Genomic DNA, 21,221 nt, shown 5'->3' with positions numbered 1-21,221 from the left:
TAGCAAATGACGGAAAATCACAAAATCCACAGCCTTCCAAAAAAATAAAAACCTTTCATTGCAAATGCATTTATCCTAAATAAACACATGGCAATTCTAATCTCAGTATTAATATAGCACTATGCCTCAGGCAACTTTGAGACACTGTTATTAAGCATCCAAATGAGAGAGTACTATTTATACATCTGTAAAAAGCACAGGAGTCAGGTTAAAAATTCCTTTATTCACTCATTCAGTTCATCAGCAATAACATGCCAGATACTGTGCTTTGTGTTGAGATCTCTGTGCTTAAGTATGTCAAAGTAAATAGAAAAGAATGGCAACGAAGACACTGTACACTGTGTTGCTGAGGAAGTCACACTTCCTTTATCTATTTGCTGCTTGACCCTTCTGTACCCAACATCTAAATATTCTAATTCCTGAAGCACCTGAGTGGCTCAGTCAGTTAGACATCTGACTCTTGATTTCGGCTCAGGTCATGATCTCGGGGTCGTGGGATCAAGCCCTTCATTGGGCTCCACATTCATCATGAAGTTGGCCTGTCCCTTCCCCTCTGCTCCCCCTCTCTATCTCTCTCAAATAAATAAAATCTTTAAAAAAATAAATGTTGTAATTCCTAAAGGCTTAGCCCATGGCTGCCTTCTCCTCTTAATTTTTACTTTCTCTAGATGATCTGAACAATTCCTCATAGCCTTAACAATCATCTACATTCTGCTAACTCCCAAATTTGTATCTTTAGCCTAGATATAGATATATAGATAGGGAATATGTTAAGTAGGCAGCAGCTGGATAGATAGATAGATAGATATCTATAGATCTCTATAGATATCTATCTATCCAGCTGCTGCCTACTTAACATATTCCCCTTACATGTCACATAAGCATCTCAACTTCAAAAATTACCTCCCCAATCTCCTGGACTTCTGATTCTCTATAAATATATATACTACTATCTACCTTGTTACCAAAACCAATCCAACAGCAAGTCTTACTAATTCTGGATCCAGACCTATCCCCTGTAAATCTGTTTTTCTCCTCTTCCCCCGTCTCCAGCCTTATCCGAACCATGGAAAGCTTTCATCTATGTTATTCAAAAGCATCCTACCTGGGCTCCTTGTTCCCCTCTACTACTGCCCTCTTCCCTTCCACCTCAGTCTATGCTTAATACCCAGGCTGATATTTTTAAATGTAAATTGAATTTCATGTCACATCCCAGTTTAAAATATTTCAATGGCTCCCACTGTTCTTAAAGTAGAATCTGAATTCATTATCATGGCTTACAAAGCCTTTCACGCCCTGTCCCCACCCTTCTCTCCACCTTCACCTGATACCACGACTCTTTCCCAGGTTCCTGATACTCTAGAGACACTGGCTTTTGTCAACGCCCAGAACACATGAAAGCATTCATATTCCAGGGCTTTCAACACTTACTATCCCCCCTTTGCTAGAGTGATATTCTCCAGTTTATTTAATGAAAAGTTTCGGGTGCTTAGGTAGCTCAGTTGGTTAAGTGACTGCCTTCAGCTCCCATCATGATCTTGGAGTCCCATGATCAAGTCCTGCACCAGGCTCCTTGCTCAGCAGGGAGTCTGCTTCTCCCTCTGACCCTCCTCCTTCTCATGCTCTCTCTCTCTCTCTTATTTTCTCTCTCAAAAAAAAAAAAGAAAGAAAGAAAAGAAAAGAAACTTTTGTTTAATGAAAAGCTTCTAACACTTTATTTTTTTAAGATTATTTTTATTAACATATAATGTACTGGGACGCTTGGGTGGCTCAGTTAGTTAAGCCACTGCCTTAGGCTCAGGTCATAATCCCAGAGTCCTGGGATCATGTCCTGCATCGGGCTCCTTGCTGGGCAGGGAGCCTGCTTCTCTCTACCCCTCTGCCTGCTACTCTGCCTTCCACTCTGCCTACTGGCGCACACACACACACACTCTCTCTCTCTCTCTCTGACAATACATAAATAAATAAAATCTTTTTTTAAAAAACCATATAATGTACTATGTGTTTCAGGAGTACAGGTCTATGATTCATCGGTCTTAAACAATACACAGTGCTCCCCACTATGTATACCCTCCCCAATGTCCATCACCCAGCCACCCTTTCCTTCACATCCCCCTCTGCTTCAGCAATCCTCAGTTCATAAAATTTTATTTATTTATTTGAGAGAGAGAGAGAGCACAAGCAGGGGGAGCAGCAGAGGGAGAAGGAAAAGCAGGCTCTCCACTGAGCAGGGAACCCAATGCCCTGCTCAATCCCAGGGTTCAGGGATCATAACCTGAGTCAAAGGCAAACACTTAACCATCTAAGCCATCCACACATCCCAGCTCCTTACTCGTCAGATCTCTACTTAAATATCATCTCCACAGGACTGTCCTGTGATGTTCCTATGGACACCTTCCCTATCACTCTCTATCCCACAATCTTACATCTCAAGGTATCCATCACTACTTAAAAGGTTAACATACCCTTTTTGTTTGTTTTTATATGTTTACTGTCTGTCTCCTCCCACTAGAATATAGACACAATCCTTTCTGTTGTCATCTCTTTGGTCTCCCCAGTAACAAGCACAATGTCTGTGTAACAGTTGGTAGGTAATATTGCTAAATAAATGGATGCAAGAGAATATGTAGAAAAAGTTAAAGCTGTAAAAAGGGATTAGGAGAAAGCTTTCCAGAGGAGGCAATCCATAAACTCAGCCTTGAAGAACTAGTATAAATATTCAGGCAGACAAATACTTTCCAGTGAGGGGAATTGCAGGGAGCAATTGTGAAATCTATTTTTCACTAAACTGTGAAAAACATAATACACTCATAGAACTGTAAGTAGTTCAACATAACAATGTGAGATGATGAAAGGTTTTGGAGTAAGAACAATATGTAACTCTTAGGGCAACCCCTTCTTTAGTCTCTAAGCCTACTAAAACATTGAGTAGACCTACATTTGTAAAGAATAAGATAAGAATAGTACCCACCATGTAGGGTAGTTGTGAGAAGTACAGATGAAGTGCTAATAACAACGCTGAGAGTAAGCAGTGATTAGCATAAGCTCTATATTAACTATAGATATAGTGACATATATCTATACATTAAGCGACTTTAACATATATATATATATACATATGTGTGTGTATATATATATATATATATATATATACAGTGACATATAACACTTACTATTGTGATTACTTTTTGTTCCTCTAATTGAACTTGATATTTTGCCCATGAACAACCTACATGGTTAAAGCTGTCTTATGAGGGACGCCTGGGTGGCTCAGTGGGTTAAAGACTCTGCCTTTGGCTCAGGTTGTGATCCCAGAGACCTGGGATTGAGCCCCACATCGGGCTCTCTGCTCAGCAGGGAGCCTGTTTCCTCCTGCTTCTCTGTCTACTTGTGATCTCTATCTGTCAAATAAATAAATAAAATCTTTAAAAAAAAGTTGTTTTATGAGAACATGAACACCAATCGTTTCGCTTGAACTCCAGAAAATAATTATTTACCAATATGCTACTTACACTAACTGATTAATCGTCTTCTGCTGCTCCTTAGATCTTCTGTAATTCAGCAATTTACTTTGTGCTGGTGTGTCAACACCTATGTCTTCAGGGGGGTGCACAATAGGAGGTAACTTCAAGTTCAGAGCCTCCTTTTCTGCTGTGATTGCAGCTTTGTTCGGATCTGACATCTTGGCCTCGTAAAGATTAGAATGCTTTATACTCTAAGGAGAAAAATGCCCATAAAGCCATTATTGTAAATGCTAGCTTCAATAACCTCATAACATATCTTAGCTTATCAATTCCAAAACTTCCCAACCTTTTGCAATCTTCCTCCCAAGTACCCTATTAGTCTAAAGAATGATGGCTGAGGTAAATGGGTAGGGATTCCAGTTTGGGTTTCAGTTTTCCCATGGATGAAATTAAGGAACTGGATTAGATGCTCTCTAAATGCCCCTGTGGTTCTAGAATTCTGGGTTCAAATTTTTCCCTACAATGCAAACCATCACCACTTGAACAACAAAATCCAGCTGTTGGGGTATAATCACTCTCCCAAAAAAGCAGATGTTTGACATCATTATTATCTTTAAACACCTATATTGTATCTTAGTCTTGCTACCATCCTAAGAAGCAATACAATGATCAAGCAAAACAAGGCATACTTTTTGCATAGAAAATCTAAAATGTCATGTAAATGTTGAACAATAACTGTGATACCAACTACATTTCCCGCGGATGCCCACAGATTTTGGAGATTCCAGCCCTGAAAAAGAGAGTATTTCGGCTGGCACCCAGTTAGAGATCTCCAGCCCTGGGAAAAGGGTAAGAAAAAACTAAAGGCAAGGAAATACCTAGATTGCTTTTCACTACTCCCCAGCTGCGCAGACGAGAGGGAAAGTTTCAGTTAGCTTCTCATCTGGCAAAACGAAGAGGGGAATCCAGGGGTGGAGGAAACCTCAGGAACCCCACTGCCTCGGAAGAACTCGGCGGTCTGACCGCCGTGTACAAACAAAGTTGTCGCCATGGAAACCGTCTCTGGTCGCCACTGCAGAGACCGGGTAGAAGTTGCCTGGAGAGGCAGTTGTTGAGCTGCGACAGATTAGGATTACCTGTCACAGTAACTCATTACTCAGTTTATTAATTCATTATGAATGGAGGGTTGAAGAATGAGATACATATATGCTTTTTTTGGCTTAAAACATTCCCCCATTTATTTGTAACAATTCTAGGGCTTGGCTGGGAGGTTCTGATTTTTTTTTTTTTTATTATGTTAGATTAGTCGCCATGCGGTACGTCATTAGTTTTTGATGTAGTGTTTCAAGATTCATTGTTTGCTTAACCCGCCTTCCCTTAGAAGGCACCCAGGGAATCAGGATCTTCAAGTTGGGGCAACCTGCAAGACTGGAAATTCGGATGTGTTGAAAAAAAGATTTATGTAAATGCACTCAGAGGTGGATGAAGTCTTCAGATGTTCCCATAGTGACTTCAGCAATATAATTTATGTTGTTTCTGTAGCTGGTATTTGTTTATACAGGAACTTTCCTTCAAGAAATCCTTGGCAAAAAAAAGGTTAAGGGGTGTAAATTTTTCGAGTATGCATGGAGATAGAAATGTGAAACTTTGCTATCTGAGGCTGTGCAATGGATATTCCATCTAAAGGATGATAGCCTACACATATGCCATGTGTATAAATAAAATTGGGCATGCATAAGTCCTGGTGGTGTTTTGATGCCATAGTCATTCAATAAATATTTGAGCATATTCGACATAGAGTGCTAGCCACCATGTAAAGAATTTTCTATTAATTAGAGTACAGTCTACACGCCTATGTCTGGCACACAATAGGTCCTCTGGAAACATCATTTGAGGGAGTGCATGAACAAGTTAAATATCCTCACTGCTTGTAAAAGACATCTTTCTGTAGAAGTAAAATACCAATATAAGTATGTGATGGTCTTTTGGCATTTGCTTAGGCTGAATTACAGGCTGTGGACTTAAAGGAAGACAGAAGTCTTTAGTATCATACCCACAACCTCTCCCAGTTATCCAATCAAACACTAATCTGGTGCTGCAATGAAGAGATTTTGCAAATGCAATTCAAATCCCTAGTAAATTGATGTTAAACTAGGGAAAGTACATGTGTGAGGCTGACTCAATCAGTAAAAATCCTTTAAAGAGAATGTTTAGGCACCATGCTGAGTCAGACTAAACAGCAGCTAGGTTTATAACTGCTCTCTCCTCTCTGGATCTTCCCTTTTCTGTCCCTTTCTGAGAGCCTGCCCTATAGATCTTGGATTTGCTTAACCAGTTCCAACCACAACTGCATAAGCTAATTCCTTGTAAGAAATCCATAAATATACATGGATAAATATAGGGGACATATATAATCTGCTGGTTCTGTTTCCCGCATTAAACCCTAATACAATGTATATCTTTTTAAAACAGCTTTATGTAGGTATAATTTACATACTATAAAATTTACCATTTTGAAGTGTATAATTTAATAATTTTTTTAGTAAATGTAGAGAACTATACAACCATTACACCAAGATCCAGATCTAAAACATTTCAGTCACTGCAAAAAGTTCACTTGGGTTCATGTGCAGTGAATTCCCACTCCCACCTTCAACCCCAGGCAACCACTGATTGGCTTTTGGCCTCTACAGGTTTGCGATTTCTGGAAGTTTCATATAAGTGGAATAAAAAATTTTGTAGTCTTTTGTGTTTGGCTTCTTCCTCTTAATGAAAACATGTTTGAGATTCACCCAGGTGTAGTATGTAACAAAGTTCATTTTTATTGCCAAATAAAAATAGTCTTCCATTATATGGATATATCACATTCGGTTTATCCATTCCCCAGTTGATGGGACGTTTGATTGCTTCCAGTTTGGGGCTATTATGAACAACCCGACATGAACATTCATGTACAGATGTTAGGATGAACGTACATTTTCATTTCTCATCAATAGAAACCTAGAGTAGAATTACTAGGTTGAGTGGTAAGTCCATGTTTAACCTTTTAAGAAACTGTCAAACTCTTCCCCAAAGTGGCTGAAAGATTTTACATTCCTACCAGCAATGTATTAGAGTTCCAACTTCTCCATGTCCTTGCCAAAACGTGGTATTATCTATCTTTTTTATTACAGCCATTCTAGAGGGCATATAGTGGTATCTCATCGTGTTTTCAACTTGCATTTCCCTAAATACTAATGATGTTGAACATCTTTTTGTTACAGGATTTTTTCTCGGCTGGTGCCTGCAGTTCTTAGTCACACCACTTTGAGGAATGAAGAGGTAGACCAGATAGAGTGGTGGAGAGCAAAGAAAGGTTTATTGAGTGATAGTAAAAGAAAGGTTATTGAGTGGTAGTACAAAGCTCCCAGAGAGAAGGAACCCTGAGAGGGTTGCCATGGGAATTTCTAAGTTTAGGGGGTTTTAATGGGCTTGTTAGCCAGATGTTTTAATCTGATTAACCCTTCCTGTGCCTGTCACCCATCTATTGCATAGGAAAGGGTGGAGGGTCCTTTTAGGGTAGTGTAAAATCCTTTTAAGGGTGGTTTCCTTTTGGAGCAGGGGCCCCTTGTCCCTGCCTGCCTTCCAGCGATCCTTCATCACTTTCATGTGCTCATTATCCACTAACGTATTTTTGTTGTTGTTGTTGTTGTTTTTAAGATTTTATTTATTTATTTGTCAGAGAGAGAGAGCGAGAGCGAGCACAGGCAGACAGAGTGGCAGGCAGAGTCAGAGGGAGAAGCAGGCTCCCTGCGGAGCAAGGAGCCCGATGTGGGACTCGATCCCAGGACGCTGGGATCATGACCTGAGCTGAAGGCAGCTGCTCAACCAACTGAGCCACCCAGGCATCCCCCTAACGTATCTTTTTTTGATGAAATACTTATTCAAATCTTTCATCCATTTTCAAATTGAATTATTTAACTTTTTATCCGTTGTTAAGAGTTCTTTATATTATGGATTCAAGTCCTTTCAGATAATTTGCAAACACATTCTCTTGGCATACGGCTTATCGTTTCATTTTCTTAATGGTGCCTTTTGAAAAGCAAAAGTCTTCATTTTTTTTTAAGATTTATTTATTTGTTTGGGGAGGGAGTGGAGGAAGGGATAGAAAGAGAGGAAGAGAGAAAATCTCCAGCAGACTCCATGCTGAGCAAGGAGCCCAATGTGGGGCTCTGGGATCATGACCTGAGCTGAAATCAAGAGTCAGTCAGTCGCTTAACCAACTGAGCTGCCCAGGTACCTCTAAGAGTCTTCAAATTTTATAAAATCAAACCTAAGATTTTTTTTTAATGGGTCACACTTTTGAGGCTATTATCTATGAAAGACAGATAAGGTCATAAAGATTTTCTCCTTTGTTTTCTTCTAGTTTTTGGTTTTACATTTAGATCTATGGTCTATTGGCAGTAAATTTCTATATTTGGTGAGAGGTACAGATCCAGTCTATCGTTATACACACACACACACATGCACACACAATTTTTTATATACATATACAATTGTGTATGTATATGTATACGTTTTTATACATGCATATACAATTGTTCCAGTATTACGTCTTGAAAAAGTTGTCCTTTCCCCCACTGAATTGCCTTGGGATCTTTGTTGAAAATCAATTAACCATAATGTAAGGGTTTATTTCTGTACACCCAATTCTGTTCTACTGATCTACATGTTTGTCTTTATACAATACGACACAGTCTTGATCACTGCAGCTTTAGTAAAAATGGTTACAGTTTTAAAACTGGATAGTGTCAGTCCTCCAATTTCATTCTTTTTTTTTTTCAAGCCCTAAGAGACTTTTTTTCAAAGATTTTTATGTATTTATTTATTTGAGAGAGAGAATGAGAGAAAGAACATGAGTGGGTAAGGGGCAGAGGGAGAAGCAAACCATCTGCTGAGTAGGGAGCCCAATGCGGGGCTCAATCCTGGGACTCCAGGATCATGACCTGAGCTGAAGGCAGACGCTTAACCAACTGAGCCACCAAGGTGCCCCTCATTATTTGTTGGGGTTTTTTTTTTTAATAGAAAGTAGTGATTTTGACCTTCTAGTTCCTTTGCATTTCCATCCAAATTTTAAGATCAGTTTGTCAATTTCTACAAAATAGCCAGCTGGGATTTTAATAAATCTTTTGCTTTGAAAGAAAAACAGTATCTAAACATATAATTTGCAGCTTAAAACTCCACCTTAAAAGCTCTCTTTCTTAATCTAAAAGTTAGAAATATTATCTATGAGAGCAGAATTTATTTCACAAGTCCTTGATTATTTAAAAGCCCTTATGAATATAACACCAAAACATGCTTCTATAATACTATACAAAAAGTTTCTTCTACTTATTATATGTGAAAGATGCTGAGAGAACTTATGAGACTAACTTACTATGCTTTATACTATGCATTGTTCTTTTCAAAATTAAAAATGGGAGGGCAGGGAAAAGAAATGAATCTATGTGCACAAGAGTTCTTTATGGAGTTAAATTGTGGTAGGTTTTACACAGGATCTTTGATTTGAATTTTTTATCTTCTACTAATTTTTGATTGCTGTTAAACTAACATTAATTATACCTTATAATAAATGATATAGCTATATCATACATTATTTATACCGCGCTATCTACTGTAAGTATATATAACAACATAACCATTATAAATCACAATAAACTTTAAATTAAAAGAAATAACACTATTGGTGGGAATGTAAACCTGTACCAATAGTAGTGATACAGCCACTACAGAAAACAGTATTAAGATTCCTCAAAAAATTAGAAACAGAACTACCATACGATCCAGCAATTCCACTTCTGAGTATGTATCTAAAGGAAAGAGAATCACTGTCTGCACCCCTATGTTCACTGTAGCATTATTTACAATAGCCAAGACATGGAAACAACCTAAGTGTAAAGGTCCTTTGAAGGATAAATGGATAAGCAAAATGTGATATAGAAAAACAGAGCTATAGATACTAGAATATTATTCAGCCATAAGAAAGGAAATCTTGCTATCTGTGACAACATGGATAGACATTGAGGGCATTATGCTAAATGAAATAAGTCATACAAAGACAAATACTATATGATCTCAGTTATATGTAGAATCTAAAATACAAAAACAAAAACTGAAGACACTGGTGGTTGCCAGAGGCAGGGGGAGGATGGAGGGCAGGGGAATTAAGGGAATGGGTGGAGATGGCAAAGCTTACCAAAAAAGGTAAAAACTTCCAATTATAAGATGAAGTTCTGGGGACATATGTACATCATGGTGAATATAGTGACCATACAAATTACACAACTGTGAGCTGCTAAGAGAGTAGATCTTAAAAGTTCTCATCATGGCACAAAAATATAACTATGTAAATGATGGATGTTAACTAATCCTTTATGGTAATTATACATATACATATATGTATAATTAGTATATATAATATAATTAATATATTATATATTATATTATATTATATATATTATATAAATAATATAATTATACATATATATAATTATTGCTGTACACATGGGACTACAATGTTATATGTAAATAATATCTCAATAAAACTGGAAAAATTTTTTAAATGTTAAAGAAACAAAGAGACTAGTCCCTTAAATAAAAAGCAAATGCAGATTATCAAATTTGAATATATGTAGCAGATTACCTTGAATTATTACCAGGTACTACTCAAAATTTCTGAGTGCTATCTTTCAACAGTATAGTATCATATCGACCTTAATAAAAGAAGATAAAGGTATATTAGTAATCTATGTTGTTACCTACCAATGTTATTAACCAAGATGAAGGTAATCACAAGAAACTAGTCTTCACATGCTAATATTTGCTATATATAGAGAGAGAGAGAAAGAGAGAGAGAGAAAATTCCATCAACCATAAACTTTGACTAGTGAAATTTAGCTTGTGTTTCTTGATATGGACTAAGAATGGTAGAATAAATGATTTTTATTAGCTGTTTCCCCTTTTGGTTTCAGGGAAAGCATAGTGTTGGTTCTCTTCTGACTTCAAATCTTAACTATGTAATTTTCTATGTTTTATGTATATAATTATGCTATAATTTAGCCTCATAAATATAGAGCTTCAAAAACACCATTTATTATGAATTATTTTCAAATCTGTAGAGTTCAAATCAAATTTTCTATGGGAACTTGTGACACTTTCATTCACTTTCTCTTGAAAGAACTGACAAAAGACAGTGAAAATGTAGGTGGACCACAGGGATGCAAAAGCCCGTGGCTCTGGGAGTCTCAAACAGACCAGGTTCGACCACTCACCCCAAACTCCAAAGGCAGAGTGATGAATGGTAGTGAAACAAGAAAGGGATTTATTTCACTGAGGCCAACACCAGTGGCCTCAAAGACTATTTCCAAAGTGCTGACAACATTCTAGGTTTACATAAGGCAAATGTAGGATGAAGGTTAGTGGGTACATGCAGGAGGACAGTAAAGGCCAGATGGATCACTGTCTAGGGAGTTAGGCCTTGTTGCCTCAGGGCAATCCTTATTGCTTGAGGAGGCAGTTTTGATTACCATCACAAGATGCACTACCTATAGGGTCTTTTGCCTGAGTAAAGAGATAAGTTGGGAGGAAGAACTTAATTAAAAAGTTTGAGGTCAAAATGGTGGTAGTTGAAATCCTCTTTCAAAAAGAGTAAGATACTGTACCACAGGTATACCATATTCCTATTTGTGTAAAGAAGTAGGAGGAAGGTATGTATACATAAGTGTTCATAATACATAATATTCATAATATTCATAATACCTAAGTGTTTGTGTTTGCACAGGAGTCAGTGTGGAAAGACTACCTTTCTGTCACATGGGTCTGTTTTATTCTTTAAAAAAATTTATATATATACACACACTGAGAGAAGTACGAAAAAGGCATCTGTCTCAAAACTGGGATTAAAACTTCTAATTGTTAAATTACATCAGTTTGCTTGAAGGAAACTCACATTTTCTAGTAGGTCTTCTATCTTTCTTTATAAAGGCTGATTTAAGATTGAGTTCTGCAAAGTTACATGAAGGAAAATGCTGTGGATAAGAAAAATGCCATTTCAAAACTCTGATTTGTTAAATGAGCTACTATCAACTAGACTACAAAGACTTAGTTTCTTTCTTCCTTATGTTAGTCAGCTGATACAAAGTAATGACTTTTATACCTATATTGGAGCCTCCAACTGCATATATACTATCAGTATGCCTTCACCTTATCAAATATTTGGGGTGGGAGGAGGGCAGGACAGGAATAGAAATTTCAAGTAATTGCAAAACCCATCCTCTTTTAGAACACAGTCAAAAGCCTATTTTCATGATAAGCCAGAGGGTAAGATATGGCTTATTTTTTTTTTAATTTTATTTATTACTTATTTGACAGGTACAGATCACAAGTAGGCAGAGAAAGAGAGAGAGGTGGAAGCAGGCTCCCTGCTGGGCAGAGAGCCCAATGTGGCGCTGGATCCCAGGACCCTAGGCAGAGGCTTTAACCCACTGAGCCACCCCGGCGCCCCAAGATATGGCTTATTGTAAGCCCAGTGCGTAAGCATTCTAGTTGCAGGATAAGGAAAAGTGGATACAATTAGATCATTTGTGGACTAGAGTGACGTCTCAGCTTGTCTTTTAAGTCTCCAAGGTCTTTTATTCCCAGTTAATCACCGAATATTAATTATTTGCAACACAAAATCACTCTTGGTATACTTTCTCCATTTGGTTTCAGTGAAGGCTATACTTCTCGTGTTCTCTTACTGGCTATTCTGTCTCCTGCCATTCATTCAGCAATGTCTTTGTGACCTTGAGCGGGTAACTTAATCACTCTGGACCTCTTAACCATAAATGAAGCTTTTAGCATAGCATTCGCTCCCTAAATCGTAATTCTTGTGTAACGTTAATTGTTACTAAGTACCACAAAAACAGCTCCGTGCGTCTGCGCTGGCCCGGCCTGAAACGAACCCACCCACACCTCGGAAAGGGCAAGCAGCAATGAGAATGCTGTGGAGAGGAACTTGGCAACGCTCTCCACCGCGGAAGCCGGGCTGGCAATCCCGGCCGAGCTCTACCCGCCCCGGCTAGAATTCAGAAAAAGTGCCCGTTTCCGTAGGGGAAGTGGAACCCATGACAACGCCCCAATGACTTCCGGCTTGGCGCACCTTCCCTTCAGCCCTATAACTGCACTTTCGATAAACACGCGGAGTCCAATATTTCCCTCAGGCATCTCCATAGTTTCTTTATTTCCCCCTCTTTATGGCTCTATTTGAAGATAAAGATTAAGCTGGGAGGGATTACAGATAGGCGTGGCTACGGAAAAAAGGAAGCGTATAAACCGACCTGGCGAAAATGCGGAGCGGAAGTACCTGGTGTCCTCTCCTCTCTGGCCGGAAGTTGAGGGACTGAATGGATTCCGGAGCCGGCTGCTGTAGCTTCTCAATCTTCCTCTGAGGCTTGGCGGCCGCTGGGCCACCAGGTTCATGTGGAGACTCCCGGGTTCCCGCGCCGCGCTTCGTGGGGTCCGCACGGCGGTGGAGCGGCACACTCGGGCCGAGGCGGCGACTGAGAAAGCGGCGGGCGCCATGGAGCGCGCTGTAGTGCGCTGTGTGCCCTCCGAGCCTAAGCTAAGCCTGTCGTTCGCGCTGGCCGACGGCAGCCACAAGAACATGCAGCGCGACCAAAGCGAGCCGCTGGGTCGGGCTCTCAGCCGGATAGCAACCAATGCCCTTAAAGGCCACGCTAAGGCGGCCGCTGCCAAGAAGAGCAGGAAGAACCGGCCAAATGCAAGTGGTGGCGTGGCCTCTGCGGGGCCTGGGCCCGAGTCGACTGCGGCCTCCGAGCCCGTGGTGAAGCTGTACTACCGGGAGGAGGCAGTGGCTGAGGACGTGCTCAACGTGGACGCCTGGCAGGACGGCGCGGTGCTGCAGATTGGCGATGTCAAGTACAAGGTGGAGCGCAACCCGCCCGCCTTCACCGAGCTGCAGTTGCCACGCTACATCATGGCCGGTTTCCCGGTTTGCCCCAAGCTCAGCCTCGAATTTGGGGATCCCGCCAGCTCCGTCTTCCGCTGGTACAAGGAAGCCAAAGCCGGAGCGGCAGAGCCAGAGGGCGGGGGCCCCTCGTCATTGTCTCCCTCTTCACCCTCTGCTGGTTGGACGGAGACGGGTGTGAACGAGCGCGTCTACACGCCGTCCAATGCCGACATCGGGCTCCGACTGAAGCTTCATTGCACCCCAGGCAATGGGCAGCGCTTCGGGCCAAGCCGGGAGTTGGAAAGTGTGTGTCCCGTGGAGGCAGGGCCTGGCACGTGCACCTTTGACCACAGGCATCTCTACACCAAGAAAGTGACGGACGACTCCCTCATCCGCACGGTCTCTTACAACCTCCTGGCCGACACGTACGCCCAGACGGAGTTTTCGAGGAGCGTCCTTTACCCGTACTGTGCCCCTTACGCCCTGGAACTCGACTACCGCCAGAACCTTATCCAGAAGGAGCTCACGGGCTACAACGCTGATCTCATCTGTTTGCAAGAGGTTGATCGCAGCGTGTTTACAGACAGCTTGGTGCCGGCCCTCGAGGCCTTTGGGCTGGAGGGCGTGTTTAGAATCAAGCAGCACGAAGGCCTGGCTACTTTCTACCGAAAGGCCAAATTCACTCTCCTTAGCCAGCATGACATTTCTTTCCATGAAGCCCTGGAGTCCGACCCACTTCACAAAGAACTGCTGGAGAAGTTAGTTTTGTACCCGTCTGCGCAGGAGAGGGTGCTCCAGAGATCTTCTGTCCTCCAGGTAGAGTACCTCTGCCATTCTCTTTACATACTCTTCGATTTTTAGAGCACTGGAAGATTTTTTTCATATTTTCCTGAAGGTATTTGCTCTTGTATCTTAAGCACAAAGGTTAAGCATAGCATTCACATGCTATTCAGGATTCACATTCACATTCAGGATACACATGAACACAGGAACATTCGTTCATTGAGCAAATACTTACTGAGCACCTCTAGTGTGCCAGGCACCTCTGAACAAGACAGACGAACTTTCATAGTGCGTACAATCTCATGGGAAAGACATGCTGAATACAAGAATATGGTATTTAATATTTTACTCCTTGCCAAGCACTGTTCTGATGCATTTTGAAGCACTTAAAATTTAATCATTAAATTTTGTTCTGAAATTAATATTATAGTATATGTTAAGTAACTGGAATTTAAAAACTCAAAACAAAACCAAAAAAAGGTACTTAATAAGTGGCATGTTTAATGAAGTATTCCACAAATATTAATACTTTGATTTTGGCCATAGTAATCCTGCTATTTTTACAGATGTTATTTTGTAAATGGGGAAATGGTCAGGTTTACTTACCCCAGTTCACATACGTTTGGAGCCAGGATTCTTAACCCAGTTACTTATATATTACATCATCACTGAGCAGGTGTTAAGCTGTCTTAGTTTTTAAAAACATGTTATTTATATATTTGTCCAGTTTTTAGGTAACTGGTTTTGTTCATAGTAAGATTTTGGAGTAGCTATCTCTCTTTCTCTCTCTCTCTGTTTTTTGATTTTGTTTTTTTTCTTCAAGCACCCAGTGTGTTTCATGCACCTCTTTGTAAGCTCACTCACTTGAATCCATACAACAGTCCCCCTTGAGGTGGACAATAGTGTCTAACCGGGTGACCAAACTGACATGGGAAAAGAGTGTCTCTCTCCAGGTCACACAGCTATAAACATTTAAGTGTGGGCCTGACTTCAAACTCTGCCTTTACTCAAAAACACCAACTTTAATGTTCTCTAAAATATATCCTTTTCTTAATTCCTATATGATGGACTATTATTAAAAAACATGTTATTCCGAATCCAGTTCATGTGTATCCTGAAACTTGTAGCCAAAGTTTGATTTCATACTTGCAGTCATACTTTTCAGTCAGGGAAGGTTATGAAATGTCAGTTCATCATATAGTCTTAGATTAAGAAAAAAACGTTCAGGAAATTGATGGCAACTGGACTCTTGGCCCTTTGTTTATTTTAGGTTTCTGTTCTTCAGTCTACCAAGGACTCTTCTAAAAGGATATGTGTTGCTAATACCCATCTCTACTGGCATCCAAAAGGTAGGTTTTAGTGGTTTTCACAAGTGATGTAAACATGGTAACTTAAGTAGGGCTGTTCTTTTTACATACATCTTTATTTCTTTTAGTTTTATTGAGATATAATTGTCAATAGCATCATATAGGCCTAAAGTGGGACTTAGATATATTGCAAAATGATTGCCATAGTAAATTAACATCCATCACCTCATGTAGATTTGAAAAAATGTTTTTTCCTTGTGATGAGAACTTGTAGGAGCTACTCTTTCAGCAACTTTTAAATATACCATATATCATTGTTAACTGTGCTCATTATGTTGTACATTACATCTGTAGTACTTACATGCCTCATAACCAGATGTTTTTTACCTTTGGGCCACCTTCATCCAGTTTCCCTTCTCCAAACACATATTTTGAACGTCCCCCAGATACTGTATGTAGTTTGTGGGCTTTTTTCTTTTTAAAGGCAACATTTGAAAGTACTTATAATAATGTTTTTTATATTCACAGGTGGGTACATTCGTCTCATTCAAATGGCAGTAGCCTTGGCTCACATTAGACATGTCTCGTGTGATCTGTATCCTGATATACCAGTTATATTTTGTGGAGACTTTAATAGTACCCCATCAACAGGAATGTATCATTTTGTTGTCAACGGCAGCATCCCAGAGGATCATGAAGACTGGGCTTCCAATGGGGAAGAGGAACGGTGCAACATGTCCCTTACCCATTTCTTCAAATTGAAAAGTGCTTGTGGTGAACCTGCTTACACTAATTACGTTGGTGGCTTTCATGGATGTCTGGACTACATTTTCATTGACTTAAATGCTCTAGAGGTTGAACAGGTGATTCCATTACCTAGTCATGAAGAAGTTACCACCCACCAGGCCTTACCTAGTGTTTCCCATCCCTCTGATCACATAGCACTTGTATGTGATTTAAAATGGAAATAGACTTGTGTTTAATGGAATCTGTGTGCGTTAGTAGGAAATTTAAAATGAATCAAAGCTTATGTCTAACCTTCAAAGAGGAAAACTAGTCAGATAAATGTTGTTACTCTACTAGTTAGTTCCAGACTCTTCATTACACAACTGTTCATAATATTTGCAGTTTCTCCACTTCTCTTTTTTTCCTATTGTTGAAGGAAAAACAAATATATTTATGACTCCCAGGAAGAACATTGAATTATGTACATTTTTATAAGTACCATTTTTTTAAACTAGGAATTAAGAATTTTGTAAAAAAACAAAAACAAAAACAACCCATTTGAATGATCCTTTAATTTTTCTATCATAACACATTTCACATTGAATCATGTTTGTATAATTAGGGAAGAATGCATACAGGTTGAAGTGAGAGGCCTAAGTCTGACATGAAGGAGTAACATTAGAGTCTCCCTCTACCTCAGGTTGGCTAGCTATTTAATACAACTTCAGAGCTTTAACAGAAGATTAAATTATGCCATCACCAATTGTTATTGCTTCTCATCTCTAGTTTTTCAGTTAACATAGGCTATTATGGTCCTGTTATTTTTAGGATTTTACTTTTTAGTATGTGGTACAAATAGACATTTATGTTCTTATTCTTACTGCAGCTCATTTGAACTTTTAGGATGCAAGCATAATTTAGTGTTCAAAGTGAATAACAGCATATTCAACTTGATCCAATTTTCTTCAATAATTTCTTGCCCATGAAAAATGTTCATAAATCAGTAGCGTATTTGACTATATCGTATTACAGAATGTGGCATAAGAGATTACCTTATGAGAAACTGCCTACTGATATGGGCTTGACATTTTAGGTGAACCTTTGAGCATTTCCCTGCTGGAAGTATTTTTGAAATTGTTGGTTTTTAAAAATAGAAAAGGGAGTAGTGGGGCTTTTGAGCATTTCTAAAATAAACTGTTCTTTTTATAGACTTGAGCATTATAGCCTGAGTTATAGGAAAACATTGTATATATAATTTATATGCTATAAAAAATTTAAATATGAAGCCAAACTTTTTAAAATTAGAAATTGCAGTTTAGTGATTAGTTTCTAGCCTAGAGTGGTAACTGAGCTCTTCTCAGTTTTTACCATACCTTATTTATAATGCTTTGGCTGTTACTTTCTAATGTTCAGGATAACTATAATGTTATCTCATATTTCTGTGCTTAGTTTCTTTATCTTAGATATTAAATGCCCATTCACTTCAAGAATTCTGATTTTCCACAGTCATGAGAGCTTTTGTCCCAAATTCGTTACTAATTTCTAAACCCAATACTGTAAGAACTTTTTTGATAGAGTAGGCTGTCCTTTCATATTCTCACTATCCACTGTCAACTCCTAGTAAGTTGTCTATCAACTCCTAGTAAGTTTGAGAATGAGTTTTAGAGTTCATTTTGAACATGAAAGTACTTAAAACACTGGAAGGGGAAAATTAAAGTGGCAGTTTCCTGGGATCTTCTTTAGAAAAAGCTGTAAAAAAGTAGATGCTATCAAATTGTGCCTTCCTAAATAACATCTTTGAGAGCACTTTAACATTAGTTTAGAAATACATGAATATATTAATGCCAGAATCTGATTCTTTTGCAAAATACATATTTTTTCTTTTTAAAATGTGCTTTTGGTCTGCTTTCAAACAGGTTGACAGGACCCTTAAAATAACTTTAGAGAAAATAAAGTTTCTAAGCAAAAAGTTGAGAAACATTTTGAAAAAAGAAATGGGAGCATGACATGCTCACTCATGCCCATGAGGATTTCTTTCAGATTCTGTATTACCACCATGGCTAACTAGATTGAACTCTTGGCTGGAAGAAATAATCACTTACCAAACATTCCACATTCTGAATCTTTAAATTTGACTCAGTGTGTGATCAGATTATATTGGCATTTCAGAATAGCATAATGTAGAATCTTTTTTTTTTTTTTTAAAGATTTTATTTATTTATTTGACAGAGAGAGATCACAAGCAGGCAGAGAGGCAGGCAGAGAGGAGGAAGCAGGCTCCCTGCTGAGCAGAGAGCCCGATGTGGGACTCGATCCCAGGACTCCGAGATCATGACCTGAGCCGAAGGCAGTGGCTTAACCCACTGAGCCACCCAGGCGCCCCAGGCATAATGTAGAATCTTACTGTGAAGTGCTGTATACTCTGATCAGTATGCAGATATATATATTACTATGATTGGAGTCCAAAGGTAGGGAACACTAAGAAAATTGTATAAATAGGATACTAAAATTATCTTGTATTCATGAGTTAGAATAAAGTGGTATTCAGAAATGTTTATTAGCTTAAAGCCATCTTTGTGATTAAATATTTCTATTTGGATTTTTTAGTACATTTAATTTAATAAAGTATGGAAAGCACCTCTCTTTATGGTGAACCCATTTTATGATGTCACAAGTTCTTGCTATAGGAATTAACATTCCAAAATGGTATATTATTGATTACAAAAGACTAAGAAAATTATAGAACACTGTCCTGTTAAATGAACTCTTACACAGTTGCCATTGCAGACATACACTATAGTTCATAATACATTAGCAAAAAAAATCACTTCTGGCTGTAATGTGAAGTTCTTTAAAATTCCGAATACCAAAATCAGTTTCAAATTTCCAAATATTTCACTGGGTGGTGACTTTTCTGAGAGAACTAAGGCAGGCCTGATATCAGAATGTGGCATGGTGGTTTCAGTCTGGAGGTGTATCTGAGAAACAGTACAAGGGAGAGGGTCCAAAGAACACTATCATAGGAAGATCTGCCTATGATTCATTAGGTTTCCTATCAGATCTATTCTCCAACTATAGGAATAAAGGCAAAGGTCCCCTACAACCTGGTTTGAGGGAAAACTAAAATACATGTTAATGAAAATTAAAGATCTGCATTACTAGCGTACCATAAAATCCAAATGACAACACAAAAGGGAAAAACACCCTAAAAAATTATAGCCAACACCAATTCTTTAATCATAATTCAAAGATATTTAAATGTTTTGAAAGTTCTAATACTTTACTCAACCTAGTACTAGAAGGAAACACCTAGATTTCATTTAGGGAGAAGAAACAGTTGAAGATTTTTAACTGATTTGGGTAATCAAATTCTGTGGTCCCATTTAATGAGAAAATACATGCTTTAGCATGGAAGGTACCAGAGCTGTATTGCATGATTTTTTAGTACTAGCCTGAGAACAATAAGACCATATTTTGAGAGGATAATACCAAAGCATTTTTTTAATTGAATTGAAATTCATGTAAGACTAACCATTTTAAAATTTCGATTCCACTGTATTTAGTACATTCACAGTATTGGGCAATCATTATCCCCAACTAGTTCCAAAACATTTTCATCACCCCAAAAGGAAACACACTGACCTATTAAGTAGTGTCACACCATTTCCTCCCCTCCAGACCCTGGCAACTACTAATTGCTTCCTTCCTCAATGGGTTTATCTATTTTGGATGTTCCATATAAATGGAATCATACAATATATGACCATTTGTGTCTGGCTTTCCTTTATTTACATTAATGTTTTTAGAGCTCTTCTGTTTTATGTATCAGTACCTCATTCCTTTGTATGGCTGAATATATTCTATTGTATGGTTATACCACATTTTGTTTATCCAAATGGGTGTTTCAGTTGTTTCCACATTTTGGCTATTGTGAATAATGCTCCTATGAACATTCACATATATGTTTTTGTTTGAACACCTGTCTTTAATTCCTTTGGTTATATACATTTTGAGAAACTACCAAAATGTTTTCCACAGTGGTGACACCATTTTACATTCCCACCAGTGCTGTATGAGAGTTCGTTTCTCCACATCCTCACTAACTTAGGTGTTTTTGATTACAGTCATCCCAGTGGGTATGAAGTGAAACCTCTACCAATGCCTTTTTTTCTTGTTTAGTCTAATTATGTTGTTGCAGTCATGAGCTAGATTATTCCCAAGGGATTACCCAACCTATATTTTTTTCCAGATTTTTTTTTTCATTTCATCCTACTTAATCTTACAAGCTTGTGTCCAGTTACAAAGGTCAGTCTCATTGCTTTTTTGGTAGAGATTTGGGGAGAAAAACATTATTAAAGATACAGAAGTCCTAGGGGCACCTGGGTGGCTCAGTGGGTTAAAGCCTCTGCCTTCAGCTCGGGTCATGATCCCCAGAGTCCTGGGATTGAGCCCCAAGTCTGGCTCTCTGCTCAGTAGCGAACCTGCTTCCTCCTCTCTCTCTGCCTGCCTCTCTGCCTGCTTGTGATCTCTGTCAAATAAAAGATCTTTTAAAAAAAAATACAAAAGTCCTAGAGTATAAATTAGAATGACTAAGCAGCCCAAGGAATAAAAAAAAAAAAAAAAAGATCACTTTTAAAATGTGGGTCTACTCCCATAATTTGTTTCATAGAAGGAACTTGTGTACTAATACTGGTTTTTAAGTGGTTTAGCCATGCTCCACTATTACCTGACACTTTTTAAATCCATTTTAGGTATAGAGCAGCAGATAGCAAGAATGCCTAAATACTAATTCCTCAGAAACTCAAATGGCTGTTACAATAAGTTATAATGCTTAACAATCATCAAAAAGACAAAAACTCTGCTCATTAAAACACTTAGGTTTTGAAAAGACAAACCTAAATTCAAGATAAGCTTTAATAATACATTTTTTAAAACATCACGCTAATACATTAA

The 21,221-nt window shown here is 38.6% G+C and overlaps 2 protein-coding genes across 5 annotated transcripts in view; one reads left to right on the top strand and one right to left on the bottom strand.

Annotated features, from left to right (window-relative positions):
- DNAH12 (dynein axonemal heavy chain 12) overlaps positions 1-12,618 on the bottom strand; it is a 220,384-nt gene extending 207,766 nt beyond the window's left edge. The window contains exons 1-3 of one of the 4 annotated variants that reach the window (XM_013053186.2): positions 12,399-12,618; positions 11,452-11,530; positions 3,513-3,715 (exon numbers count right to left, since the gene is read on the bottom strand). In XM_013053186.2, coding sequence (XP_012908640.1) covers positions 3,513-3,682 — 170 coding nt within the window. In that variant the 5' untranslated portion in view covers positions 3,683-3,715; positions 11,452-11,530; positions 12,399-12,618. Of the gene's footprint in view, positions 1-3,512; positions 3,716-4,342; positions 4,485-11,451; positions 11,531-12,398 lie in introns of those variants that run through there. The other 3 variants (XM_013053167.2, XM_013053173.2, XM_013053172.2) reach the window with 3 other exon arrangements.
- Positions 12,619-12,848: 230 nt separating this feature from the next.
- Positions 12,849-18,911, top strand: PDE12 (phosphodiesterase 12). The gene is made up of 3 exons (XM_004738237.3): positions 12,849-14,268; positions 15,506-15,584; positions 16,071-18,911. The coding sequence occupies exons 1-3, from the start codon at positions 12,961-12,963 to the stop codon at positions 16,511-16,513; spliced, it is 1,830 nt and encodes a 609-aa protein (XP_004738294.1). The 5' UTR covers positions 12,849-12,960; the 3' UTR covers positions 16,514-18,911.
- Positions 18,912-21,221: the final 2,310 nt, after the last annotated feature.

Source organism: Mustela putorius, unplaced genomic scaffold (genome assembly GCF_011764305.1).
Source record: "Mustela putorius furo isolate JIRA1106 unplaced genomic scaffold, ASM1176430v1.1 tig00000095_pilon_pilon_pilon, whole genome shotgun sequence".
Lineage (NCBI taxonomy): Eukaryota > Metazoa > Chordata > Mammalia > Carnivora > Mustelidae > Mustela > Mustela putorius.
Note: the sequence above shows the minus strand (reverse complement) of the source record. Positions and strands in the feature narration are given on the sequence as shown.